At 38.4% G+C, this 22,932-nt stretch overlaps 5 protein-coding genes and 1 non-coding gene across 11 annotated transcripts; 3 read left to right on the forward strand and 3 right to left on the reverse strand.

The window, feature by feature from the left end:
- Positions 1-27: 27 nt before the first annotated feature.
- Positions 28-7,451, reverse strand: LOC144211527 (transforming growth factor beta-1-induced transcript 1 protein-like). Of its 4 annotated transcripts, none has more exons than XM_077738867.1 (11): positions 7,352-7,423; positions 5,262-5,312; positions 5,016-5,125; positions 4,068-4,123; positions 3,785-3,939; positions 3,568-3,710; positions 3,186-3,437; positions 2,322-2,495; positions 2,166-2,247; positions 1,307-1,455; positions 28-1,244 (listed from the first exon to the last, which is right to left on the reverse strand). In XM_077738867.1, exons 1-11 carry the CDS (start codon positions 7,362-7,364, stop codon positions 978-980), a joined length of 1,452 nt encoding a protein of 483 aa, XP_077594993.1. In that variant the 5' UTR covers positions 7,365-7,423; the 3' UTR covers positions 28-977. The 4 variants fall into 4 exon arrangements, with proteins under 4 accessions (XP_077594993.1, XP_077594992.1, XP_077594995.1 ...); XM_077738866.1 differs by having other exon boundaries at positions 4,980-5,125; XM_077738869.1 differs by lacking the exon at positions 5,262-5,312 and having other exon boundaries at positions 7,352-7,451.
- A 1,489-nt stretch (positions 7,452-8,940) lies between these two features.
- On the reverse strand, positions 8,941-11,991 carry LOC144211842 (elongin-B-like). Its single transcript, XM_077739344.1, has 4 exons — positions 11,760-11,991; positions 10,930-11,064; positions 9,760-9,868; positions 8,941-9,675 (listed from the first exon to the last, which is right to left on the reverse strand). Exons 1-4 carry the CDS (start codon positions 11,832-11,834, stop codon positions 9,563-9,565), a joined length of 432 nt encoding a protein of 143 aa, XP_077595470.1. The 5' UTR covers positions 11,835-11,991; the 3' UTR covers positions 8,941-9,562.
- On the forward strand, positions 11,901-15,968 carry pkmyt1 (protein kinase, membrane associated tyrosine/threonine 1). 3 transcript variants are annotated; one of them, XM_077739340.1, is made up of 8 exons: positions 11,901-12,353; positions 12,726-13,147; positions 13,360-13,597; positions 13,670-13,937; positions 14,028-14,131; positions 14,354-14,526; positions 14,889-15,097; positions 15,459-15,968. In XM_077739340.1, the coding sequence occupies exons 2-8, from the start codon at positions 12,773-12,775 to the stop codon at positions 15,766-15,768; spliced, it is 1,677 nt and encodes a 558-aa protein (XP_077595466.1). In that variant the 5' UTR covers positions 11,901-12,353; positions 12,726-12,772; the 3' UTR covers positions 15,769-15,968. The 3 variants fall into 3 exon arrangements, with proteins under 3 accessions (XP_077595466.1, XP_077595469.1, XP_077595467.1); XM_077739343.1 differs by having other exon boundaries at positions 11,901-12,208; XM_077739341.1 differs by having other exon boundaries at positions 11,901-12,184.
- A 464-nt stretch (positions 15,969-16,432) lies between these two features.
- Positions 16,433-18,156, forward strand: LOC144211662 (uncharacterized). Its single transcript, XM_077739063.1, has 3 exons — positions 16,433-16,467; positions 16,898-17,082; positions 17,156-18,156. Exons 2-3 carry the CDS (start codon positions 16,899-16,901, stop codon positions 17,755-17,757), a joined length of 786 nt encoding a protein of 261 aa, XP_077595189.1. The 5' UTR covers positions 16,433-16,467; position 16,898; the 3' UTR covers positions 17,758-18,156.
- Positions 18,157-18,349: 193 nt separating this feature from the next.
- On the reverse strand, positions 18,350-18,422 carry trnat-cgu (transfer RNA threonine (anticodon CGU)). Its single transcript has one exon. It is a non-coding gene; the product is annotated as a tRNA-Thr (tRNA).
- Positions 18,423-18,830: 408 nt separating this feature from the next.
- Positions 18,831-21,480, forward strand: LOC144211728 (sesquipedalian-1-like). Its single transcript, XM_077739159.1, has 4 exons — positions 18,831-18,875; positions 19,950-20,047; positions 20,119-20,425; positions 20,979-21,480. Exons 2-4 carry the CDS (start codon positions 19,967-19,969, stop codon positions 21,434-21,436), a joined length of 846 nt encoding a protein of 281 aa, XP_077595285.1. The 5' UTR covers positions 18,831-18,875; positions 19,950-19,966; the 3' UTR covers positions 21,437-21,480.
- Positions 21,481-22,932: the final 1,452 nt, after the last annotated feature.

The following is a 22,932-nucleotide window of genomic DNA, read 5'->3' on the forward strand; positions in this document are numbered from 1 at the left end:
TGAAACATTGTGAAAACGTGGTTTTATTCATCAAAAGCATTTACAGCAAAGTGCATGAAGTATTTGTGAAAGAATAATGTCACCTGTTATTTTCCTGACATCTTAATTGGTCCAATACATAGCAGAAAAAAGAAACTATTTTCTTAAAAAAATACCTTCATTATATTCAAACTGAAGAGCTCATTTGCTGCCAGGGTAGAAAAAATATTTTCCAAATTAATTTATAGCCAGAGTTGAAGAACACTAATAATATGGGAACATATAGCATGTGGGAGCAATTAACTAATCAATATCCCCAAATTAATCATATGTACCTGCAGTTCAGTATAAAATAATCCTATTATTTTCTTGCCTCTTTGGTTTAAAAAAAATAAACATGTAAAATACTGAATGTTAAAAAAAGCTCATTTGAATAATTAAACTATGTTTTTGAGAAATATTCTCAGACTAAAGCGCTAATAGAAAATATTGCCTTGGCGTGGTATTGTGACAATTTAAAATAAAAAAAATAGTACATTGAAAATAAGATTCATTCATTTTCTGAACCACTTATTCTCACAAAGGTCGCAGGGGGTGCTGGAGCGTATCACAGCTAACTATGGGCACCAGGCAGGTGAAATCCTGAATTGATGCCCATCTAAACATAGTAAAAGTAAGATTGTCTAATATTTTAAAAAGTGCTTTTCCCCATATTTTGGCACTTGTTGGTAATAAATTTGTCAATTACCGTAATTTCTCATGCTTTTTTTTCACGAGTACAAGCAAAACTTAGGAATTTTATCACATTATATTGTTTACTAGTACCTTGACGTTTTGGAAATTTGCACTTTAATAAAAAAAGGATATTTAAAGCTTTCATTGCCATTGATAACAACAGATGAATTTTGGGTTGTCTTGTTTGTGTTCAATGTACCTTTTTAAACAGTATAAAAATGTATAAAAATGACAAAAAAGGAAGGAAAAAGTGCTTCAATTCCTCAACCGAAGAGCTTGATGAAGCAAGGGTGGCAGTAGGGTTTATTCTCCTGCTCCTTGAAGCACCCTTTGCTCAAGGGCTTGAGGCAGAAGTGGCAAACAAGGTGATGAGGATGGAACTTGGCCCCCATGGCGGTGACACAGCGGCCCAGGATGGGTTGCTGACATGCCTGGCACATGCTCCCTCGCGATTGGTGGTAGTGGGCCTCACACAGCGGCTGCCCCTCGTGCTCGAAGAAGCTGCCATTAACGAAGGGGCTGTAGCACTCCTGCGGGCGAGTGGGTGGTGGTTAGATTCCTCGCAATGCCAGTGGGATTGGTTTCAACTCACCCTGCATACAAAGCACTGCGGGTGCCACAGAGAGTTGAGGGCTGAGATGTAGTTTTCCAGGATGGGTTGAGTGCAGCCTTGACAGCGGGATGCGAACAAAGTCAGGAAACATTGTTGGCAGAACTGCTGACCCTCGCGGTCGTGGAAGCCTGGAAAGGAGAAAATCAATACCTTTGGACAGGATAAAATATTTTAATCCAAGGTTTTGTGATGAGGGATTTGAATTACTGTGTTTTCCAGACTACAAGTCACTATTCTTCCTTCTCCATTTTAACGTAAATATTATCTCTCATGTCATTTTCTCTTCACTAAGGGGGTGCTAGAGCCTATCCCAGCTGACTTCAGGCCAAAAACGGGGGAAACCCTGATTTGGTGGCCAACCAATCACAGGGCAAAAGAAGAAGAACAACCATTCACGTTCACACTCAGAATTCAGATAAAAAGTACTATGCGGCCTGCTTATCCTTACAATGGTAGTGGGGGGTGCTGGAGCCGATCCCAGCTGGGTTCGGAGGATGGCATTTCCTTTTTATAGTTTTTGTTTATGAATTTTAAAGAAAAGAGAAAATAATATTAATAATAATACCGTTTTGGAAAAACAATATAATCAATATTTCTTAAAAAAGAAATAAAAATAACATTTGCTGTGAATACATTCAGACGAATTCCTTTTGTCTAGAAAAGTCAAAAGTGATTGGACATCTGTCACCGTGGATGACAGCCAATGACGTTGCCCCTTTGGTATTACAAATGTCTTTTTCCTGTGACTGTATTCTCACCCTCTTGCTACTGTGAAAATGAAATTTCCCCGAATACGTGATGAATAAAGTTATCTAATCTAATCTAATCTAATGATTACCTTCTTCACCAAACGTGCCGCCACACTTGACGCAACAAAAACACTCGGGATGCCAGTTTTTATCCAGAGCTGTCACCATTTTCTGCGCCAAAGAACAAATAAATATGAGATAAAACAATGCGAAAGAGATATTTCTCATTAAAAAAGGCAAATCACATGAAGTATGGGTTTATCGCAGTGGGCGCAGTGAGGGGAGAAGAGCGTGAAGTAGTCGGACTCGCAGTACGGCCGACCGTCCTTCTCGAAAAAGTTGCGGCTGCCCAACTCCATCTCGCATTCCGTGCAAACAAAATGCTCCGGGTGCCACACTTTGCCCAACGCCGTGACCACCTGCGTGAAACAATAGGGGATTTGAGTTTGATTGATTTCATAAGGGATACCACATATAAATACACATATTCATATTTATTTAAATTAACATGAATATGTACATAATCAATGCATTCTTTTTGAAGGGGATTGCACAGTCACCTCTAGAGCCAGCCCTTGTTGATCTGTTGGATTTTTTTTTGTTTTTTTACAAAATCTTGCAGTGGAGGAGGAGCTTTGGATGGATGATTTCGTAAACTAAGGTGGCATTTGCATATTTACCAGATTTATTTGAATGTAACTCGCATTCATAATTTGGGACTAAAAATTTGTATAAATATTTTTTGTACTTTTTCTCATCAACTCACATCAAGGATTGCACCAGTATTGCTAACTGGCAAATGCTGAACACATGTCACCATGACAATACATTTATTCACAACATATGGTACGAAAAACTGTTAAAACAAATGACCAGTATGAAGACAATTCTCAAATGGAATTTACAGTTTTAAACCCATAAAGTTTTTGGGTTCAGGATTTCAGCATTATACTCCAATATATACGGTATCAGTCTCGACTCAGTTTGGGCATTAATATCTGACAATAATGGTGTGTTTTTATTTTTGTCCAATACTTTCAATACTGTGATAGGAAGGGAACATTCCATGGGCCTGTTGTGCAAAACCGTGGAAATGGATGGTGGCTCACCTGACCCACAACTGGTTTCTGACAAGCAGAACAGTTTCCTTTAGAAGAAGTTTGGACACCTTGACGGGTCAAGTCCGATTGTAGGAGTCCCAGCATGCTGTCCAATGAGCCCTCGGATGTAGGTTGTGGATGGATGGCGGGTTTCTGATGCTGTTGTGGTGGTGTTACTACTGCTGCGGTGGGTGTTGGTGTTGGTGTTGTTGTTGTTGTTGTTGTTGATGTTGTGATCAGTGGGCTGGCAAGCACAGTTGGCTAGAACAAGAAAATAATGTTGTTTTTACAGTTTTTAATGAAATTGCTTAATTTAGATTTGTGGAATATCAAGTTTAGGACTATATATTTTGCTCACAGTGTGTAAAGAATCTTTCAATTTACAACTCACAGTGCTTTGGACGCGGAAGTCAGAAAGTGATGCCATGAGTTTGTCCAACTCCAACGTAGCTGATGTCGCGGAAGATTTTGCGCCAGAGTCTTTATCCTTCATATTGTCATCTTTATTAGTAGGAAACTGAGCCAGGATCTCATCTGGAAGATGCAACACATCATAAGTATGATTACAAGTTATGTGTTGTGTATACTACAGAGGGTGGGGCAGCGACCTGTGATGTTGAATTGGGTGGCGTTCAATTCCTGGAGCAGATGATCCAATTCACTCAGACCTCCACCGAGGAGCGACGAGGAGGAAAACGCCGGAGGGGGAGGAAGAGGAGGAGGAGTATCAGCTGAACGGGGAGAGCGGGATTTACATACTGTGCTGGAAGACAAATACAACAAGTTTGGGAAGAATCCCTTTATTCTAAAAGAAAACACATATACAGACATACAGAACGGAGTATAAAATATTAGCGGTTAACAGTGGCATTGTGGATAAAAGTCTATCACCTGTATAGTTTGTCAGGGTTGGAATTTTGGGAGGTCTTCATCGCTGCTGAAACCGTCTGAGGACGGAAAGGGTATTTATAGGTGTTATGAAATAGTACAAAAGGTGACTTTGAAATCATAACAGGGGATATTTTGGACACAAATCTATCCAAAAAGTGACAGTTTGTGATATATATCCACTAAATGGAACTATGGTCGTGTTAGTAGTGGCAGTAGTAATAGTAGTAGTACCAGTAGTAGTAGTAGTAGTAGTAGTAGTAGTAGTGGTAGTAGTAGTGGAGGTAGTGGTAGTAGTAGTGGAGGTAGTGGTAGTAGTAGTATTAATAGTAGTAGTAGCAGTAGTAGTAGTAGTAGTAGCAGTAGTAGTAGTGGTAGTAGTAGTATTAATAGTAGTAGTAGCAGTAGTAGTAGTGGTAGTAGTAGTATTAATAGTAGTAGTAGCAGTAGTAGTAGTAGTAGTGGTAGTAGTGGTGGTGGTAGTAGTAGTAGTGGCAGTAGTAGTGGTGGTAGTGGTAGTATTAGTAGTAGTAGTGGTAGTAGTAGTAGTAGTAGTAGTAGTAGTAGTAGTAGTAGTAGTAGTAGTGGTAGTAGTAGTAGTAGTAGTAGTAGTAGTAGTAGTAGTAGTAGTAGTGGTAGTAGTAGTAGTAGTGGTAGTAGTAGTAGTAGTGGTAGTAGTAGTAGTAGTAGTAGTAGTAGTAGTGGTAGTAGTAGTAGTAGTAGTAGTAGTAGTAGTAGTAGTAGTAGAAGTAGTAGTAGTACTTTAAGCTGTAGGAGCAGTAATACAGGGAGTGTTATACGTATACCCACTGGATGAAGCTGTAGTGGTAGTAGTATGAATCACCAACGTTGCTTATATGAGACTGGTTAAGTGACAGGTCAAAAGGTCAAGCTAAGCTGTTCATTTGGTTCTACCTGCTGCGGGGTGTAAGCGGGCGGCGGCGGCCGCACCTCGCTCGCGGTCTGCTTGACCGGATCGATACTCGGCGGATCCGACGTCAGAAGGACGGGACATCGAGCGAGAGGGGAGCCCGTGTTCTCCAAATCGGCGAGGAGGGCGTCTGCATGAAAAAGGGACTCTTTAAAGGTCGCTGCCCCGGACCGAGTCCAAAGTGAATTTTCCAGATTTAAAAGACACGCAGCATGCCCAAGACAGGAAGTGTTAAAGAAGAAACACGTGCGCAGACAGTTACGTACCAAAGACAACAATGCGAGGACTGAGAGGGTAGTTAAGTGGCTCAGGCACCCCTGAGGAAAAAGGAGACAGCTTCACAACAAGGAGGACTCACAAATATGTCAAAAAAATTCACACAAGCCAGCACGGAAAGGATGCAGAAGAAGAACTTTGGCACGTCATTTCTTATTGCCATTGACGGTGATAGATGTCAAATTCATTTTGACTATCGATGCCTTCTTAATCGTTGTCATTGTTTCAGATTCATCAGAAATAATGATGAAATGAAAAAAAAATATCAATTTGATTTTTAAAAAGTAGTTTTGTAAAAAAAGTATTTATTTTAAAACAAGTACTTTTTAGAAATTAAATGTACACATTTTAAATATTACTTATAATATTAAATATACACATTTAAAATATTATTTTCTTATAATATTAAATGTACACATTTTAAATATCATTTTCTTATAATATTATTTTCTTGTAATATTAAATGTACAAATTTTAAATATTATTTTCTTATAATATTAAATGTACAAATTTTAAATATTATATTCTTATCATATATATTTACACAAATAATTTCAATGGCAAATTACCAATTAATAAAACTGACCATATCTTTTAATCCCATTTTTTTAATGGAATCATTAAAAATTTCAGCATATCCATTTCATGATATAAAACATACTATATCACCCACCACTATACCAGACAAATATTATAAAAATAGCATATTTATGTCATTCTATCACCATGCATGTGAGCCAATGAGTCAACACAAACCAAGTTCCTTCCGTCATCATGATTCAGTGGCGTTACGAACGACTATGTGGCGAGGATCATGTGCATAATCTCAAAACCCCGCCCACTCCCCCGTTCACCACACATTCAGTGTGCTCATATAAGGAGGTGAAAGTTTCCCAAAGGGAATGATGTCCATATTTAGAGCGAACCCGACTAAACTGTTTGTCTTTCTGGTAACGACAAGCTTCCTCTCCCAACACAATAATTTGAACTCTCCTACTTTTGTCTCAGTCTGGAATTAGTTGTGCATTCTCATTCATCAAAAATCGCTGCACTATCATGCGAGCACTAGCACCCGGGTATAAAATTGCCATCTATGGCGACATTTCTCTCAACATCAGAACTGATCTACAAGCGATAAAGTCATAATCACATAATCTCAATCTCTACATCGAAGAGGATGAAAAGAGCCACCAAAATGGATGTCAATGGTCGTCAATGGCATCTGAAAGATTCATCAGATAGCATAGTTTAGCTTTATGTCAGTTTTTAGCAATGTTTGTCAATATGTCGAATAGTTTTAAGACCCAAAAGTGGTTTAAATGGGCTTTTCAGACCCTCTGAACTAATTGGATCCATTTTAAATGGGCGATCCGGCCTTCGTTCATTCTCTGCCACTTTCCCAGTCCAAATGGATTGGACGTCTACAAGTGACAAACCCATTGGATAGCCCATAACTGAGTGTCTGTCATTGTTGAAGAGTTCATCACTAAAATGCAAACTAGCATGATTCAGGGTCTTTTATTGGTCAAACTCATAGCCAAAACCAATTTTTGTTTGCTAAAATTATACATTTAGTGTCCTAATAATTGTACAGTTCTCTTTTTTTGAGTCTCTCAATGCATTGTCAGGTCCAATCCATTTGAAATCCAGTTCAAATGGAAACAAACTCATTCGAATTCCAATCCACATCCACATGATCAAATATCTGTCATCGTCAAGAGCACTGAAAGAGTTAATTGTGACTCAAGGCCACCTCAATCTTGACTATATCTCATCTGGAATCCTCAAAAGTCTTAGTCCCGATGGCATCTGGTCTCTGGTCTTGTACCCTAACGATAACCTAACATTCCTTGACTGAATCCAGATGTGTTTAGTTTGGTGAAGCTTTTTCTGGAACAAGATTCCGTTTACGTGTTTACTTGAAAACTCTATTGCCTTGACTCTAACAACACAAAGACCATCATCCATGGGTATATTTCTCTCATAAATATGGAATAATATATGAGAAACAGGAATGAATGTAGACCCGGTTTCCTGTTGAGGTTGCTTTCCAAAAACAGACCATGCAAGCAGTACTTACCCAAATCCTCCATAGTTTGGATTGTGAGACTGTGTCTGTCTGCTAGAACTTTTCATGCACCGTTATTCGCCCACACAAAAGGAAGAGGAGGAGGTTTTCCCGACTTTTTTTTTTTGAGCCTCTCCTTACTCCTTCCCTCTTCCTGTTCCTCGGAGTCAGGAAAGGAGGGAGGGGAAAAGAATGCGGTTCACAACCCGCATTCCCTGGACACATGACGTCATTATGACTGACTGGAAAGAGACAGGACAAATTGGATTTTATAGGAGCAATATGTAAAATATGCACTATGATTGTTTATTAAATGGCTCTAATGTTTCAACAGACATTGATTAAATAAACATTTTTATTGGAAATTCTTCTAACATGGTTCTCCTTGGGTAAAATGAGATTATGGTATATATATATATATATATATATATATATATATATATATATATATATATATATATATATATATATATATATATATATATATATATATATATATATATATATATATATATATATATATATATATATAGTTGTACTACAAATACATGTCTTCACATGTACATATACTACAATTATCCATGTACTTTGGTTAATTAGTGTACTTGTATGTACTTTTATTACTAGTATATGTGTACTTGCATGTGTACTTTTACTACATGTATGTGTACTTGCAAGTGTACTTTTATCACAAGTATACTTGTATTTGCATTACAAGTATACAATACTTGTGTGAACTTGTATTACATAATATTCAACTTTGTTTTTGTATTTTTTTTGTATTTGTGTGTGGACTTGTATTACAAATGTATGTGTACTTGTGTGTACTTGTATTACAAGTACACTTGTACTTGCATTACGAGTATATATGTACTTGTATTACAAGTATGTGTACTTTGCGTGAATTTGTACTATGTGTACTTTGCGTGAATTTGTACTACTATATCTACTTTGCGTGAATTTGTACTACTATATGTGTACTTTGCGTGAATTTGTACTACAAGGATACCCAAGTTATCCACCCAGTTTCTCCAGAAATTATATTTCCTCATTTATGAATTGAAATGCAAAATATAATAGTACATCTTAATTTTCTGTCATCCCAAATAAGTTGACCTACCATGTTTGGCCAGTAGTTTACATATTGGTCCAGTCACTAAACTTGTGTTTAAAACAACCACATAGTTGAAGCATTTAGCAATGCTATAAAATGTGTTTGAAAGTCTCAAGTGGTAAATTCAGATTGTGCCAAAATATGACAGTAAATAAACCTAATGATGGTATGATTTAGTCATTGTTTTTGCTTCAAAGAGTAGCAATAATAAGCAATGATTTTTTTTATATGTTGGAGGGCCACTCAATAACTGGAATGTGCCATATATGGACACATTTTTAAAAAAATGCTAGTTATGTGAAACATGGTTCTGTCTAGCAGTAATTATCCTGTAAATAGTTCATAGTATTTTCTTATGACATTAGCAATGGTTTATGTGAATTTTAAAGAAACGCTTAGCAGGTTAATGTTGACTTAATGTAGTTTCCTGAAAGTTAACTAAACACTATCGCCTTATAAAACAGGAAAAAATGAACAGACAAAAATGTTACAAAACAAAGCAAAAATGAAAAACCTTTAATTAAGCAAGACAGTTACAGGATTTTTTTTGTTGTTGTGGGGGAAAGGTGCCGATGACATGAAAAGTTTGTGGCACAAATCCCGCAAAAGAACATTTCTCTGGTGTCCTTTGGTCTCAGGAAATGAAACGCGTACAAAGAAGCGACATTGTGATAATTCTCCCCACCTCACCTCACAATTTTTTTTAAAGAAAAATCATTTCCAAAAGAACTGAAAAACATGTTGCTAGCTAGCTAACTAAACAGGATAATTTGTTTGTGTGCGCAGATCAAGCCCTCTTTCATGCAGTTGGGGATTTTCCTCACCATGCAGGTTACTTTATTAAAAAAAACAAATAGGGTCTACAACTTCACTTCCCAACCCCCACAAAATTAACCCAATTAGATTCATTCATACTTCGGAAAGTGAAGAAATTCTACCTAAAAACCTGACAGGTGAATCTAAACAAGAGGGAGTGGCGATGATAGCATGAAGCTAACGTGGACGTGCTCAGTTTCCCCAGTCGTGTCCACGTTGGACAAACTCAAATGATACTATTTAACCTCCACCCTACTATTTCTTGACTGCCTGTTGATCCAATCCTGGGTGTATCACTGCACGGCCTGCTCGTTGACGGTGCTGCCCGAGTCCTGAGGCTTCATCACGTCGGGCAGTTCGGGGGGGCAGGAGAAGGATTCGACCTGCAGCTGCTCGAACATCTCGTCTTTTATTTGTAAAGGACAGAGAATTGATTGGTTATCCACAAACTGAATGATGCCACATCACGTCTACGAGGCTTGAAACGTACCGCCGATTCGGACGGCCAGACCGATGGTAGCCGGCGCCTGCGGTCTGGCGGTCTGGTTGGTGAAGCCGCTGTCCCCAAGAGTTTTACTGTCTTCTAGTAACTGGTCATCCTGTCAAGTCAAGAGATGAAAATGAGAGATCGTTCAACATATGCCACTATATCTTCCCTATGGACTATTTCATATCACGGTGTAATACAGTAGGAATTATTTGTTGGAAATTATACAATTATGACATTAAACTGACCTGTCAGAAATGTTAAGAGCCAAGTAGCTGTGATCTAAATCTAGCCAGTGTAAAATAAGTAGCACATAATGTAATATTTACTAATATTTGTAACTAGCGATTTCGATGTTGTAAATTAATTTGGCTTAATTAATATGAAATCAATGATTTTTTAGTCCTTTTTCTGTAATGTATGGATTATGTTTTATTATTATTATTATTGTATTGGTATTTCCAATTGTATTGTAACCATTACTCACATACGGTTAGGGGGAGGGGCAATTGGTTAAAATTTAGTGGCGATAGGGACATCTTGAGGTCCAATTTATTGCACTACTGTAGCATTTGGAATTAAGTTTTAATTAAATTATCTAATGCTAACAAGGGTTAATAGCGTTAACAGCTAGTCTTTTCAGTTAAAATTAATTGAACTTCTATTGTAAATAGATGAGTTAACATATTTAGAACTTTAAAAAAAGGGTTCTGTGTTTTAAGAACACCTTTATAACAAGTTTTTTTATTTTCAAATATATAAAAACATATTTTAAATCAAAATAACCAGTAAAAACTGTCTTTTTAATTATCTTTTTAATTAACAATATCAATGTTGTTATTTTTTGTTAATATTTTTAAGTATTTATCTTTAAAATCTTAAAGAAATAAACAAAAGGGGGAAAAATAAACGAAAAGTTAATTTTATAATATTTTTATTTTGCTTTAATTAAAACAGTCATAACAATAGGCAAAAAAAATTGCATTGACGTTTACTTTTGCTTTTGGAAACAATAATATTCAACTTTGTTTTTGTTTTTTTGGTTCCAATACACATTTACCTGGTAAACTGTTGTGCCTTAATGAAATAGCAAACCGTGATTTATTCATGAGCTGATGAGTCAACTGATAATCAGTGCTTAACTAGTCGCGAAATGTGTTGAAATTAAATCACTTTGTATAGCCGCTGGTCTTCGGGTGGTCTCTTTAGAATCCCCTGGACAATACGCTTGAGTTCATACACTGTGGTGGACTCCTTGGCATCTGTGAAGATGGTGGTCTTGTTACGCCGGATCATTAAGAACACATCCTGGAATGATGACAAATCATAATCAAAAGGTTACAACATGGGCAAAATGATGGCTATACTAAAACACAATTATATCATTATAAATTAGTGACGTAATACTATCAAACCAATGATGTGATAAATCACCACAAAACACTAACTTATGGCGTAGAAACAAAACAATGAAAAATAAATTAGGTGGTGAACACACTGATACATTGCGAAAGAATCAGCCAATATAGGACAATAAAAAAATATTAATAACGTTCCAAAAGCGTCAATAAAGTCCCAGACCACATAAATTGGACGCCTATTTCCGTCAAAATACAATCGATTGTGTCAAATTTAGACGTCAAGTAGGAAATTCATCCTACTTCCGGGAAGCTTTATAGTGACAGGGAGTTCCGAGTTTATTTTAAAATATATTTAGTTATATTCATAGACCAAATATATGAGAAAGACAGGCAACTTATTTTTCTTTATTTCCGTCTGCTAAATAGAGAACTCGACTCAAATGACATCACCCCCAAGGTTAGCCGGGGCTAAGTTACCTCATTTAAGCTAAGGTAGCAAACTTAGCCACATAACTCTCCTTTTTTAGTCACATATAAAATGATGTTATTATAACAGTCACTAAAAGTAAATCCTAGTCATTCAACTTCACTCTTACAAGCCAACATTAATAATAAAATAAAATTAAAAAAATAGCTATTTACCATCTTAAGTGATAAGCTAGCTAGCCAGATGCGCCAGCCCGGTCGTGCAGCAGAAACCCAGGACCCACTGCGCATGTGCAGGTTTACGGCGACAGCGCAAGAAAATAAGGAAGTCTTATTCACGATACATCAGCTGTGCATCACAACGTAGGTTTTTCTTCAGAATTTGGCGCGAGAACGCTATACGTGTAAACAACGTCGTTTTATCATTAATCCCACTCGAGTTTCAGGCCGCGCTTGCCAGTCTTGTAACACGATTGGTTGATCTTTGTTTCTTAGGGCCATTGTAGCCAATCAAATGACGGCTTTTACCTAGAATCTCAGTGGGAATTACTCGACGACGCCTTCATGTCACAACTAATCAACAGTAGTGGGCGCTTGTATGAGTTTGGAAGGCGTTCTCTACACATTCATGCTGGATTATGGTAACTTTGAAATGTCTTCAATTTGTAAGGAAATTTCAAAGAGCGTAAACTGTCATTTACGTTAGATGAAAGGGGATGGACGGTATTTTTGCATTTTAAAGTATAAAGTCTGACTGCGGCGTGACAGTATTTCTCAAGATAGTTCGACAGCAGAAGTGTTTTATCTCGTGTAAGTTTCACATTTTGCTAATTACTTATGTTACCTACTTATTTCTTTTGACTACTTATGCTTGTGCACCATATGGTGAAACTTTAAACCTCATTGTACTTCAATTTAATAGTTTCGATAATAGCGGACCCATCAAAACCAATTGTACTGCTAGCATGTTTACGTACACCTCCATCTTACAACAGTAGCCGCTCTGTAGCTAACGTGTCTGTCAAAATACTCAAATTGCTTGTCAAACACACGCCAATTGATCACTTGTGTGCTATTTTTTCTTTGATTCGTTGTGCTTAGTACGTCTATCACCGTTTTGAAGTTCCTCGCCCTGTTGTCTGGTTATCAAATGCTCACCCATTATGTTTTTTTGTCATTTAGGTTTTACCATTACAGCTCCTTCACCACGAAATAATTGAAGACTCACTATGCCAACAAGCATGGACACCACAGTTCCCCGAGTCCTCCCTCTTCCCACTCACTTCGCCCTCGCCGAGCAGTCTTTCTCTTTGAAAAAGCGCCGCCATCCTTTCTCTTTTTCATCCACGTCCAATTCCTCCTTCTCCTCCTCCACCGACTTGCTGTCAAATTCTTTGCCACCACTGCCACCGTCCAAAGAGTTGATGTCCGTAAGCCGTATCTTCGCCCAGAAAACAGCGCCGTGGACGCCTCTGTCTTGTTCTCTCAGAAAGTCGTCTGAACCGCAATCTCCATACGACCCCAAAAAGCAGCTGTCGTATTTCAGTCAGTGTTTCACAACCCTGGGCCTGCTGGGAAGAGGCTCTTTTGGGGAAGTCTACAAGGTGAGAGATAGCCATTGGTGCTCTTACCATATTTTTTTAGAGCAAATCTGCAATTACAGATGCCATAAAGCAGGGGTGAGGAACAAGTTAGCTAAATTTTAAACTGTGAGAGTCAAAGAGCCACACTATAAAGTGATCTGCCAAAACAGCCCTCACCCCAAAGTTATTAACTTATTTATTTACTAATTAATTCTGCCTTTTTCTTTTTTTAGGTTCAAAACAACCAAGATGGCCGCCTGTATGCAGTCAAACGCTCGCTCAAACGCTACAAAGGCGACCGCGACCGGGGCCGTAAGGTGAAGGAAGCTCGTAACCACGAGCGAGTCTGCCCACACCCCCACATCCTCAACTTGGTCTCGGCCTGGGAGGAGGCCGGTCGATTGTACATCCAGACGGAACTGTGTCACACTAGTTTGCTCCTCCACGCAGAGAGCCAAACTCCAGGGAACGGTAAAAAAAATAACAGTTTGTCAAGCGGTCTCCCAAATCACTGCGCAATTAACATCATGTATTTATCGACAGACGAAAACGCGGCGTGGTCGTACTTGTGCGACCTTCTGTCGGCTTTGGAGCACCTGCACTCCCGCGGTTTTGTTCACATGGACGTGAAGCCCGCCAATGTACTGGTTACTGACTCAGGGCGCCTCAAACTGGGCGACTTTGGGCTCCTGCTGGAGCTCAGGGGGAGAGATTCAGAGAAAGTAAGAGAAGATGACCATGGGGGAGATCCCAGGTACATGGCTCCTGAGCTTTTACAGGGCGATTATGGACCTGCTGCAGATGTTTTCAGGTACTAATACTGTAGATAACTTTGAAAAGATTAGAGGAATATGTTGGGTGCATTTTGGAGGGCTTATTAACACTTTATTGTTGACTGTAGTTTGGGGGTTTCCATTTTGGAGCTGGCGTGCAATATTGAGGTCCCCAATGGCGGAGAAGGCTGGCAGCACCTCAGACATGGGCACCTCCCTGAGGTAGCCAATGGTAAGTTACAATACAAAGATTCATAGAAATTGAATAACAAATCATTTAAGAACATTTCCTTTTTTCCCAAAAACTTAAAAGTTAATGTATTTTAAAAACTAATAAACACAAAATTATTTTTCTTAAATTATTGTAAACTGTCAACGGCAGTCAGTGACTTGGGGGGCCAAATTTGCCAATTTTCCTAGCAATTTTTTTCTAAACCCTTCATTTTTACTTCAGGCCTCTCAGCGGACCTCCAGAAAGTTCTCCAGATGATGCTAATTCCAAAGCCTAGCGGGAGGCCGACAGTACCCCAACTTCTTGCGCTTCCGGCAGTGCGGAAACGCAGGTGGAAGAGACGTGCTTACCTTTGGTTGGCGGAAACCATTTTTACTTTGGTACTCTTCTGCCAGGTAATTATTAATTCCCATTCATTTGTATTGCTTTGCTCACAATGTGTCCTCACAGATTCCGCTAACTGTTTCTCCTTTAGCCATATTAAATTAAGCCCCTCCCTCTCGTTATGAATATCACTGCACAGCTTGAAAATGACTACCTAGTAGCCACCTCATTTCAATTCTGTGTGGTGCTCAGAGCAAATTTTTTTCCTCGTATCTCAAATTTCTGGCATGTTGGGACACTCATATGTCAAGGCATCACTGTATTTGGAATCATATCTGTCTTATTGCTGGGTTTGTCATACATAAATTATTGTAGCCTGTATAATTAGGCAAATACTAACAGAATTTAGGAGACTTAATAAGTATGTTTCCAGGTGGTGCTGGGCTTTGGCCGTCGACTTTTCTCTTCACTTTACCTGCCGGTCTTTTGGACCAAGCCAGCGCCTTGCACGCCTCTCAAAGACAACTGGGAACAGGAGGCCACGCTGTCCCTACGCAAGTCGCATGTCGAATCCTCAGAGGACGAGGGGGTGCTCGCCGCTGAGTCTGCGGGACCGGAGGATTCGCCCAGATTCTCACAAAGGTCAGCGTGGTAATATAGTATAGTATTGGAAATAAATAAACTATTCAAAATTTTTCAATTTTTATTAAAAATCGTATCACTTTAACAAATAACTAGAATGTCAAACTATATAAAAATACTGTACTATACTATACTATACTATACTATACTATACTATACTATACTATACTATACTATACTAATACTATACTATACCATACCATACTATTGATACACTATACTAAACTATACTATGCTATACTATACTATTATACTAATATTTTTAGCTTTTTCTTTTAGTTTTTTAAAATGGTTTTCATTATAAAAGTACCAATTAAGTGATTGGATTCCGATTTTCTAACATTTTGTTGTTATCCAACAGGGTGAATTCCGCAGTAAGTGTGAAAATTACGTCCACTCCTCTCCGGTTATCCCCGGCGAGCGGCAACCGGAGTCCCTATCCGGATCCGTTTGACTGGTCGCCGTCTTACGAAGCCCGAGATCACTCCAACGTCCACTCGGGTGATTCTCCTACACACTGCACCCCTCCTCACAGCGGGCGTCTAGACTCCAATAGGGTCAGAAGTTCCTCGCGCCGAATCCGCTCTGACGACGGGGGCAACCAATCCGGTTTCGGCCCAAAAAATCTGCTGTGTCTCTTTGAGGACACGGTTGGGGAGGGACAATCGTGATGTGGAAAATACGAAAATAACTGTTTCAAGATAAGTTGATGTCCCGCATGAATGCACTGTTCTTCGCAAAATTGTATATGAAAATGCCAATGAGTTTATGACACTTTACAGCATGGTTTTTGTTATTGTTTCTTGAGTGCAATTTGTTTGGAGATTGTTCCTGTTTGAAGATTTGCTTTTAAATACATGTTTGAACACAACTGTTGAGAACAACTGATTGCTGATTCGGGTGTAAAGTTGAATAAGGTGATTTCACCTCAAGTGTTTTTGTAACACTACACAAAACTAAACATGCTTTTTCTAGTGGGTGAGACCCTGAGCTTTATCTGTAGTGCTGTCCTATGCTAGACTAATGCATATTGATCATTCAAAAAAAATATAATACTTAAATAAAATACCATTAAGCTGCCGACTCTAAGGAACAATGTTAATATTTTTTTATTCATTGACAATTTTGACTTCAACTAGGCAATTCCTTAACTTCAACAAAACTTGCAACAAATGAATGCTAGCTGTGATTTATTCGTTCATATTACACATTTTAGTAATAACACAGCCATACTTTAATTTCTATTATAATTGCTATTCATTCTTCAAATCAAATGACGTTCACGAGAATGCTTTTAATCTGAAAGATGGACCTTTATACTGAAAATCACGGCACCAAAACTATTCCCGTGTTGACTTCCGATCAGAAGCGTAAGCTTGTTTTGATTAATTTACGCTATAAAAACGAGAATTGGCTTTACTGCCAGGTGGTTATCAGTGTACTACTAATTACTAGTAATTTAGTACACTGATAAGCACCTAGTTACTAAGTAATTACGTGTTTTATTAACTACAACAGAAAACACGAGTACTATAAGCTACTGTTAGCTCATGTTGCTAGGTATATTATTCCTATTTGGACTAAGTTATTTATTACAAGTTTAATTATGATGTTAATTAAGAACGTCTAACGAAAAAAAACTAGCATAAGTAACTAACAGTTGGCTTATGTTGCTATTTGTAGTAATGATGCATGTTTGAACTTTATGTTGTTCTCTTGCTATTGCAGTTTAAAAGGGACACTGTTGAATTTACAAGTTAAATACATCTGAATTGTCATTGTATTCGTTTTACTTTGTAGAATGGAGGACCCCAAACTGGACAGTTTGAATGCCCGTGTGACCCAGTTGTTGAATAAGGTGGTTCTGGAAGTTGTGGAAATGGTGAAAGAAACCGCAAAGGAAATCGTGTCCGAGTATTGCGAGAAAACTGTCAGCACACTGAAAGAAAATGAGAATCTCAGAAGAAGTTTGCTGGAAATACAAAGTCAGATCCTTCAAATTACTGACCTATTATCCTCAAGAGATGACATTTTTGTAATCAGTTTTTTCATTCACAGATATTCTGCACATCCGTGGTCTGTTTCCGACCCAGCCAGAAGCCTCGTTTCTTCATAATTCGAACCCCGACCCCGTCACATGGCCAAACTATGCTTCCTTCTCTCAACCAGAACGTGCTTCGGACCAGACGTCGGTACAACAATGCCACCGAGAACCAGAATACAAACGCGAGGAGATTCCGACCATCCAAACAACCCCAGAAAATACCCAAAACGTTAAAAGCGAACCACCTTGCTCAATATCTGCTCCAACATCACAAGAACAATACAATTTGAATCGTTCTACTTACCCCGACCTCGCCATCAACGGAGAATCGGCATCGATGGAAGCAACCAGGAGAGACGATGGCCACCCGTGCCCGGTGTGCGGAAAGACGTTTACCCGGGTGGGCTACCTGAAAATCCACCTGCGCTGTCACACGGGAGAGAAACCGTACGTTTGCTCGCAATGCGGCAAGAGTTTTAGTCAAGGCAGCGATTTGAAAAAACACAAAATGGTGCACACGGGCGAAAAACCATATTACTGCGACCGGTGCGGCAAGACTTTTAATCGGGCAGAGAATATGAAAAGACATCGCAAAGTTCATGATGGAAAGACTTGAAGGCAACTTGTTGCTTTTTTATTTTTTTATACGCCCCAAATGCTTCCCTTATTAATGATTGCAATTCCGCTTATTTATGGATAATAAACCGTACAAATTCAACGCGGCACATATTTCCCTCACATAACGACACCAAGACATTAAAAAAAAAGTTTTTTCCCCAAAATATTAAAAACTTCATTAGGCAAAGCAGTGGAAGTCTCATGTTATTGAATGACAACATGGACATAACATCTTAACCCCTTGCAAATAGATTGGCATTCTATCCTTCAATAAGTCAAGGACTTTGCAAAATCTAAAAATACCCGACAAGTTTGTACACATCCCTATTCAGTTTGTCCTGTATTCTGTTACATTCTAATTCCAGAATAAAAACAAGACAATCTTGTGCTAATGCTTCACTGGAAGCGGAAGGACATTGCCACAAGGGTGAATACAAAGCTAATGTGCGATTAATTAACACTTGTACCATTGGGACTCTCGGCTTGGCAGATTTTTTTAAAGGCAGTAACACTATTACAGATGTAAAAGTGCCTGATAATTATCGAGTGAATATGTGGATGTATCCTCTTATAAATAAACACATTGCGCAAGGCCCAGGTGAGAATTGAACTCACGACTCCTGGTTTACGAGACCAGTGCTCTGGCCACTGAGCTACTAGGCCATGTTTTTGACAATTCCATAATCACAAAATAAACATTTAAATTCAATTTTGACTGCTATGGCAAGAATTAAGGGCTGTTATATATTTTTTCTATATTTAATTAGAAAACTACATTATGACACAGCGGGACGATAACCTCTTTTTTTCATTATAAATGTAAATTTAAAAAAATACAACTAATAATATCAGTTATAAAGAACAACAAAAAGTAAACAATGTCTCTTAACATCGCATTAAATATATATATTTCTTAGTTAGAGATGAAGAGTGCTTTACTCTTTAAAATACATGCTAACAAAATGTTTTACTATTTACACGGATGACAAAAAACATAATAAATTTAAAATAAATTAATAATTAAGCTTTTTTGAATTCATGTGCGTTTATTTTCAACCCGGAAGTGGTTTCCACAACGCCTCGAGAGAGCAAACAATACTTTCGCTGTTTATGCAGGTGAGTCCCAGGAAAAATATTTATTTTCGTAAAATCACAAAATATCTAATTTAATTTGATTTTTTTATGGCGTAATAGTGTCCATATGTGCATATTTACAGTACGCAGTTTGTAGTGTATATTTTTACAGCTTGTTTTGAGGTCCTTGGAAAGTAACTCGCCCTTCTCACATAACATTCATTGTACGGTTAACGCTGAATGTTTACCATTAAACCCGTCTTTGCTAGTATATTTTGTGTGTATATGAAACAAAAAATATTAATACGTTTGAAAAGTTTGAAATAAATTGTCGTTACAACCCGGAAAAGTGCCAGTTTCGATTCAGTGTTTCCTTTTTTAAAACTAAAACGGGTAGCAAAAGTACTCACAACCTGTTTTTTAAAGTTAAATAAGAATAACAATAAGTAAAAAAACTCTTAATCTCTTATTATTTCAAATGTTTACATGTTAAGAACAAGTGAAACCTCGTTTTGTCCAGTCTTTGGTAGTTTTTTTTTCTTTTGTAAAAAATGTTACCTAAGTAGTGACTTGTGTTAAAGTACTAAACGTAGTAGGAGTAAGAATAAGGAGAGAAAAAAAAGTACTAATCTTGTACTAAAATGAAAGTGTAACTACCAGTGTTTGTAAACTAGTGATAACCAATTGAGGAAAAAAAAACTTTCTACAAGTCACTGGTATTGACGTCTATCGCCGTCAATGAGCAAAAGTACTCACAACCTGTTTTTTAAAGTTAAATAAGAATAACAATAAGTAAAAAAACTCTTAATCTCTTATTATTTCAAATGTTTACATGTTAAGAACAAGTGAAACCTCGTTTTGTCCAGTCTTTGGTAGTTTTTTTTTCTTTTGTAAAAAATGTTACCTAAGTAGTGACTTGTGTTAAAGTACTAAACGTAGTAGGAGTAAGAATAAGGAGAGAAAAAAAAGTACTAATCTTGTACTAAAATGAAAGTGTAACTACCAGTGTTTGTAAACTAGTGATAACCAATTGAGGAAAAAAAAACTTTCTACAAGTCACTGGTATTGACGTCTATCGCCGTCAATGACTTAATTGCATCATAATGTTTTCCACAGGTTGGTCCTACGATGAAATGAAGATAGATGAGAAGGTTGTCTCATATTTTGAATCAAGCAGCTCACCTGTGGACAAAGAAGGGTATCTCTTTAAGAAGGTAACATGTTAATATGAATTCCTGAATTGCATTCAAATCATTTAATGGCCTTCCTTTTTTGTCATCTTCAGGGTGACATTAGGTCTTCCTACCACAAGCGTTGGTTTGTGTTGAAGGGTAACCTGCTCTTCTACAAGGACCACCCGGATGACCGCGACCTGGTCGGTGTCATCGTTCTGGACGGTTGCACCGTGCAGCTGTGCGAATCTGAAGAGCAGTTCGCCTTTTCGCTGGTGTGGAGCGAGCCAGAGGGACTGCGGCCGTACAAGTTTGCTGCCGAGGACCAGGCCGAGCAGGAGAGCTGGATCAAGGCGCTGCTTTCGGCCAATCACGGCTATTTGGCGTTGCTGGTGATGGACCTGGAGACCAAATACAAAGGTGAGTGTCAAACTAGTTAGTAAACAAGGAACACATTGGGAGGGGATATTTCGTTTATTATTTCATTCATTTTCCACACTGCTTACCCTCACAAAGGTCGCGGGGGGTGCTGGAGACATCCCAGCCAACGATTGAACCCTGAATTAGTGGCCAGCCAATCACAGGGCTAAAGGAGATGGAGAACCAATCACGCGCACACGCATACTTGGGGGCAATTTTGGGTGTATCTTTTTATGTGTGGGAGAGAAACCCGAGTACCCCAAAAAAGTCCACGTAAAGCGAGACTAACCACTGCACGGATATTTAGTTGTTGTATTTTTTTATGATAAAAAAAGATTTATTAATTAATTTTTCGTTTTGTTATTTTGATTTGAATATGCAGAAAAATTGCATCTAAAATACGTTAATTGAAGATAAATACAAAAAAAACCCTTTCAATTCTAATAAAAAAACAAAGAAAGACCATGCATAGAGGTTTTCCTGTTTTTTCTCCTTTCTCTATCAAAACTAAATTTGAAAATGTGACTCTTTCTTTTTGTTATTGTTTAAATAGAAACATTAGCGGCATTGTTCAGTGACCCGGCCAACGGTGCTGCCAACCCAAATGCGCGATTTAACGTGCAGTCATCCGCGTCCACAGTTGGCCCAGCAAGACCTGCATTCACGGGTCTTGGCACAAATCCGCAGTTGACCCACCACCAAACGTTAGGCGCAACCGCTATCTCCGCCCCGAAACTCCAAACCCCGCCCATCGCCCTCAAATCCAACGTCAAGAGATCTCCCAAACTTTGGCCCAAGAGGACCGCCAATGTGTCGCCCATCAACGGCCCCCCGCCGCCCACCGGCGACTTGTCGGCGCTGCGTTTGTGGACCGACCGGGAAGACTTTAACAAACTACACCAGGATTTCGGAAAGGAAATTAAAGAACTGATCGCCGATTGGTCGAGAAGAGGCAGATCTGCCGAAGTGGCGCCGAAGAACAACTTGATAGATTTGAGCGGTTTTGAGTAAACTTGGTCCGATTTGAATTTCCAACAAGTCATTTCAAGCAAAAAACGAGCATCTAATGCTTAGTCTCATTTAAAACTACTTTTAAAAAAACATCTATGGATGAATTTGTTCACTTTTTCTTATGTCATATGACCAATTCATTTGAAGTGGGAGGGGCTATCAGCTCAGCTTATTAAATATGTACGTAACTGTACTGTATGGAAGATGAATGAATGAATACATATAAGATGGAGGAACTTGATATTATTTTTCAAATGTATTCTAATTTTCTTAAAATTGCAATATATTTGTTTTTATTAATTGTTCTGCATGGATGAGTGGTTATCGCATCGGCCTGACAGTGGGGGACTTGGGTTCAAATCCAGGTTGGTCCACCTATGTGGAGTTTGCATGTTTTTCTGTGTGGATTTTCTCCGGGTACACATTCCAAAGACATGCATGGTAGACTGATTGGTCACTCTAAATTGCCCCTAGGTAGGAGTGTGAGCTTGAATGGTTGTTTTTCTCCTCGTGCCCTGTGATTGGCTGGCCACCAGTTCGGGGTGTGCCCCGCCTCTTGCCCAAAGTTAGCTGGGTTTGGCTCCAGCACCCCCTGCAACCCTAGCAGGGATAAAGCGGTTCAGAAAATGAGATGAAATTATTCTACATTGACATTCATTTGTTTTTCTTTTTAGGATTTTCACATTTTTGGCTGTATTTTTCTATTGTTTTTTTACATTTATTTTTAAATTGATATTATATAAATACTATTGTCTGTTACTACAATGCTTTATTTATTTTTGTCAAATTTATTTAAGGTATTAAGAGGTTAATCATGTTGACAAAAATGGACGTCCAATCATGTGGCGACCAATCATCCTTGTGCTGTAAATTGAAAAATGGTGCTTGCAGCTGGTAGACACAGGAAGGGTTGGCAGCAATCAAAACGATCAATTCATTCGTTAAACCCAGGAAACGAGTTAAAGATTTAGCAAGTCATGCCATTTTCAAAACCCAAATTAGTAGAGAAAGAGAGGGCGAGCTGGTGGCTATTTTGGTGTGTCCAGCTGTCCAAGTTTTATGGTCTTTCTGTCCCTCTGTTTTCACCTTCACGCTGGACTCCGCTAACCTTCAGCTAACCTTTCATTCCTTCTGATAAAACCTGAACAAAAACACAATTTACCATCATGTCCAACCCATCTCGACATCTTTTTCCTCTCAGTGACTCCCAAGATTTTTTTAAATCAAGTTTTTCAGACTTTCCTTAACCGCATGATTGACAACCCCCAGTGGAGCTCCTATATGGAGTCAAGTGGTTGGTTTGGAAAGACTAAATTGAGCATGCCACCCAAATTAGTCCAACCCCAAGATTTACCCTTTAAGTCACAGGTGACAAAGTGGCGGCCCGTGGGCCAAATCTGGCCCGCCACGTCATTTTGTGCGGGCTGAGAAAGTAAATGAGTGCCAATTTTCAGTTTTAAGATCAAATTCAAATTAAGATTATAGTATATATTTCC

This window comes from Stigmatopora nigra, chromosome 18 (assembly GCF_051989575.1).
Source record: "Stigmatopora nigra isolate UIUO_SnigA chromosome 18, RoL_Snig_1.1, whole genome shotgun sequence".
Classification (NCBI taxonomy): domain Eukaryota; kingdom Metazoa; phylum Chordata; class Actinopteri; order Syngnathiformes; family Syngnathidae; genus Stigmatopora; species Stigmatopora nigra.

What these genes read in the sequence shown, in the direction of transcription:
- LOC144211527 (XM_077738866.1), bottom strand. An exon ending in CCGCTTACACCCCGCAGCAG is followed by an intron (nt 4,124 to 4,979) that starts GTAGAACCAAAT and finishes TTCCGTCCTCAG; the next exon opens with ACGGTTTCAGCAGCGATGAA. An exon ending in CGGCACGTTTGGTGAAGAAG is followed by an intron (nt 1,456 to 2,165) that starts GTAATCATTAGA and finishes TCTCCTTTCCAG; the next exon opens with GCTTCCACGACCGCGAGGGT.
- LOC144211842 (XM_077739344.1), bottom strand. Translation starts at nt 11,834, where the DNA reads ATGCGCAGTGGGTCCTGGGTTTCTGCTGCACGACCGGGCTGGCGCATC. An exon ending in CTAGCTTATCACTTAAGATG is followed by an intron (nt 11,065 to 11,759) that starts GTAAATAGCTAT and finishes TCATCATTCCAG; the next exon opens with GATGTGTTCTTAATGATCCG. An exon ending in TCTGGCCGTCCGAATCGGCG is followed by an intron (nt 9,676 to 9,759) that starts GTACGTTTCAAG and finishes TACAAATAAAAG; the next exon opens with ACGAGATGTTCGAGCAGCTG.
- LOC144211728 (XM_077739159.1), top strand. Translation starts at nt 19,967, where the DNA reads ATGAAGATAGATGAGAAGGTTGTCTCATATTTTGAATCAAGCAGCTCA. An exon ending in AAGGGTATCTCTTTAAGAAG is followed by an intron (nt 20,048 to 20,118) that starts GTAACATGTTAA and finishes TGTCATCTTCAG; the next exon opens with GGTGACATTAGGTCTTCCTA. An exon ending in CCTGGAGACCAAATACAAAG is followed by an intron (nt 20,426 to 20,978) that starts GTGAGTGTCAAA and finishes TTGTTTAAATAG; the next exon opens with AAACATTAGCGGCATTGTTC.
- pkmyt1 (XM_077739340.1), top strand. Translation starts at nt 12,773, where the DNA reads ATGCCAACAAGCATGGACACCACAGTTCCCCGAGTCCTCCCTCTTCCC. An exon ending in CTTTTGGGGAAGTCTACAAG is followed by an intron (nt 13,148 to 13,359) that starts GTGAGAGATAGC and finishes TTCTTTTTTTAG; the next exon opens with GTTCAAAACAACCAAGATGG. An exon ending in GAGCCAAACTCCAGGGAACG is followed by an intron (nt 13,598 to 13,669) that starts GTAAAAAAAATA and finishes ATTTATCGACAG; the next exon opens with ACGAAAACGCGGCGTGGTCG.
- LOC144211662 (XM_077739063.1), top strand. Translation starts at nt 16,899, where the DNA reads ATGGAGGACCCCAAACTGGACAGTTTGAATGCCCGTGTGACCCAGTTG. An exon ending in AAGTTTGCTGGAAATACAAA is followed by an intron (nt 17,083 to 17,155) that starts GTCAGATCCTTC and finishes TTTCATTCACAG; the next exon opens with ATATTCTGCACATCCGTGGT.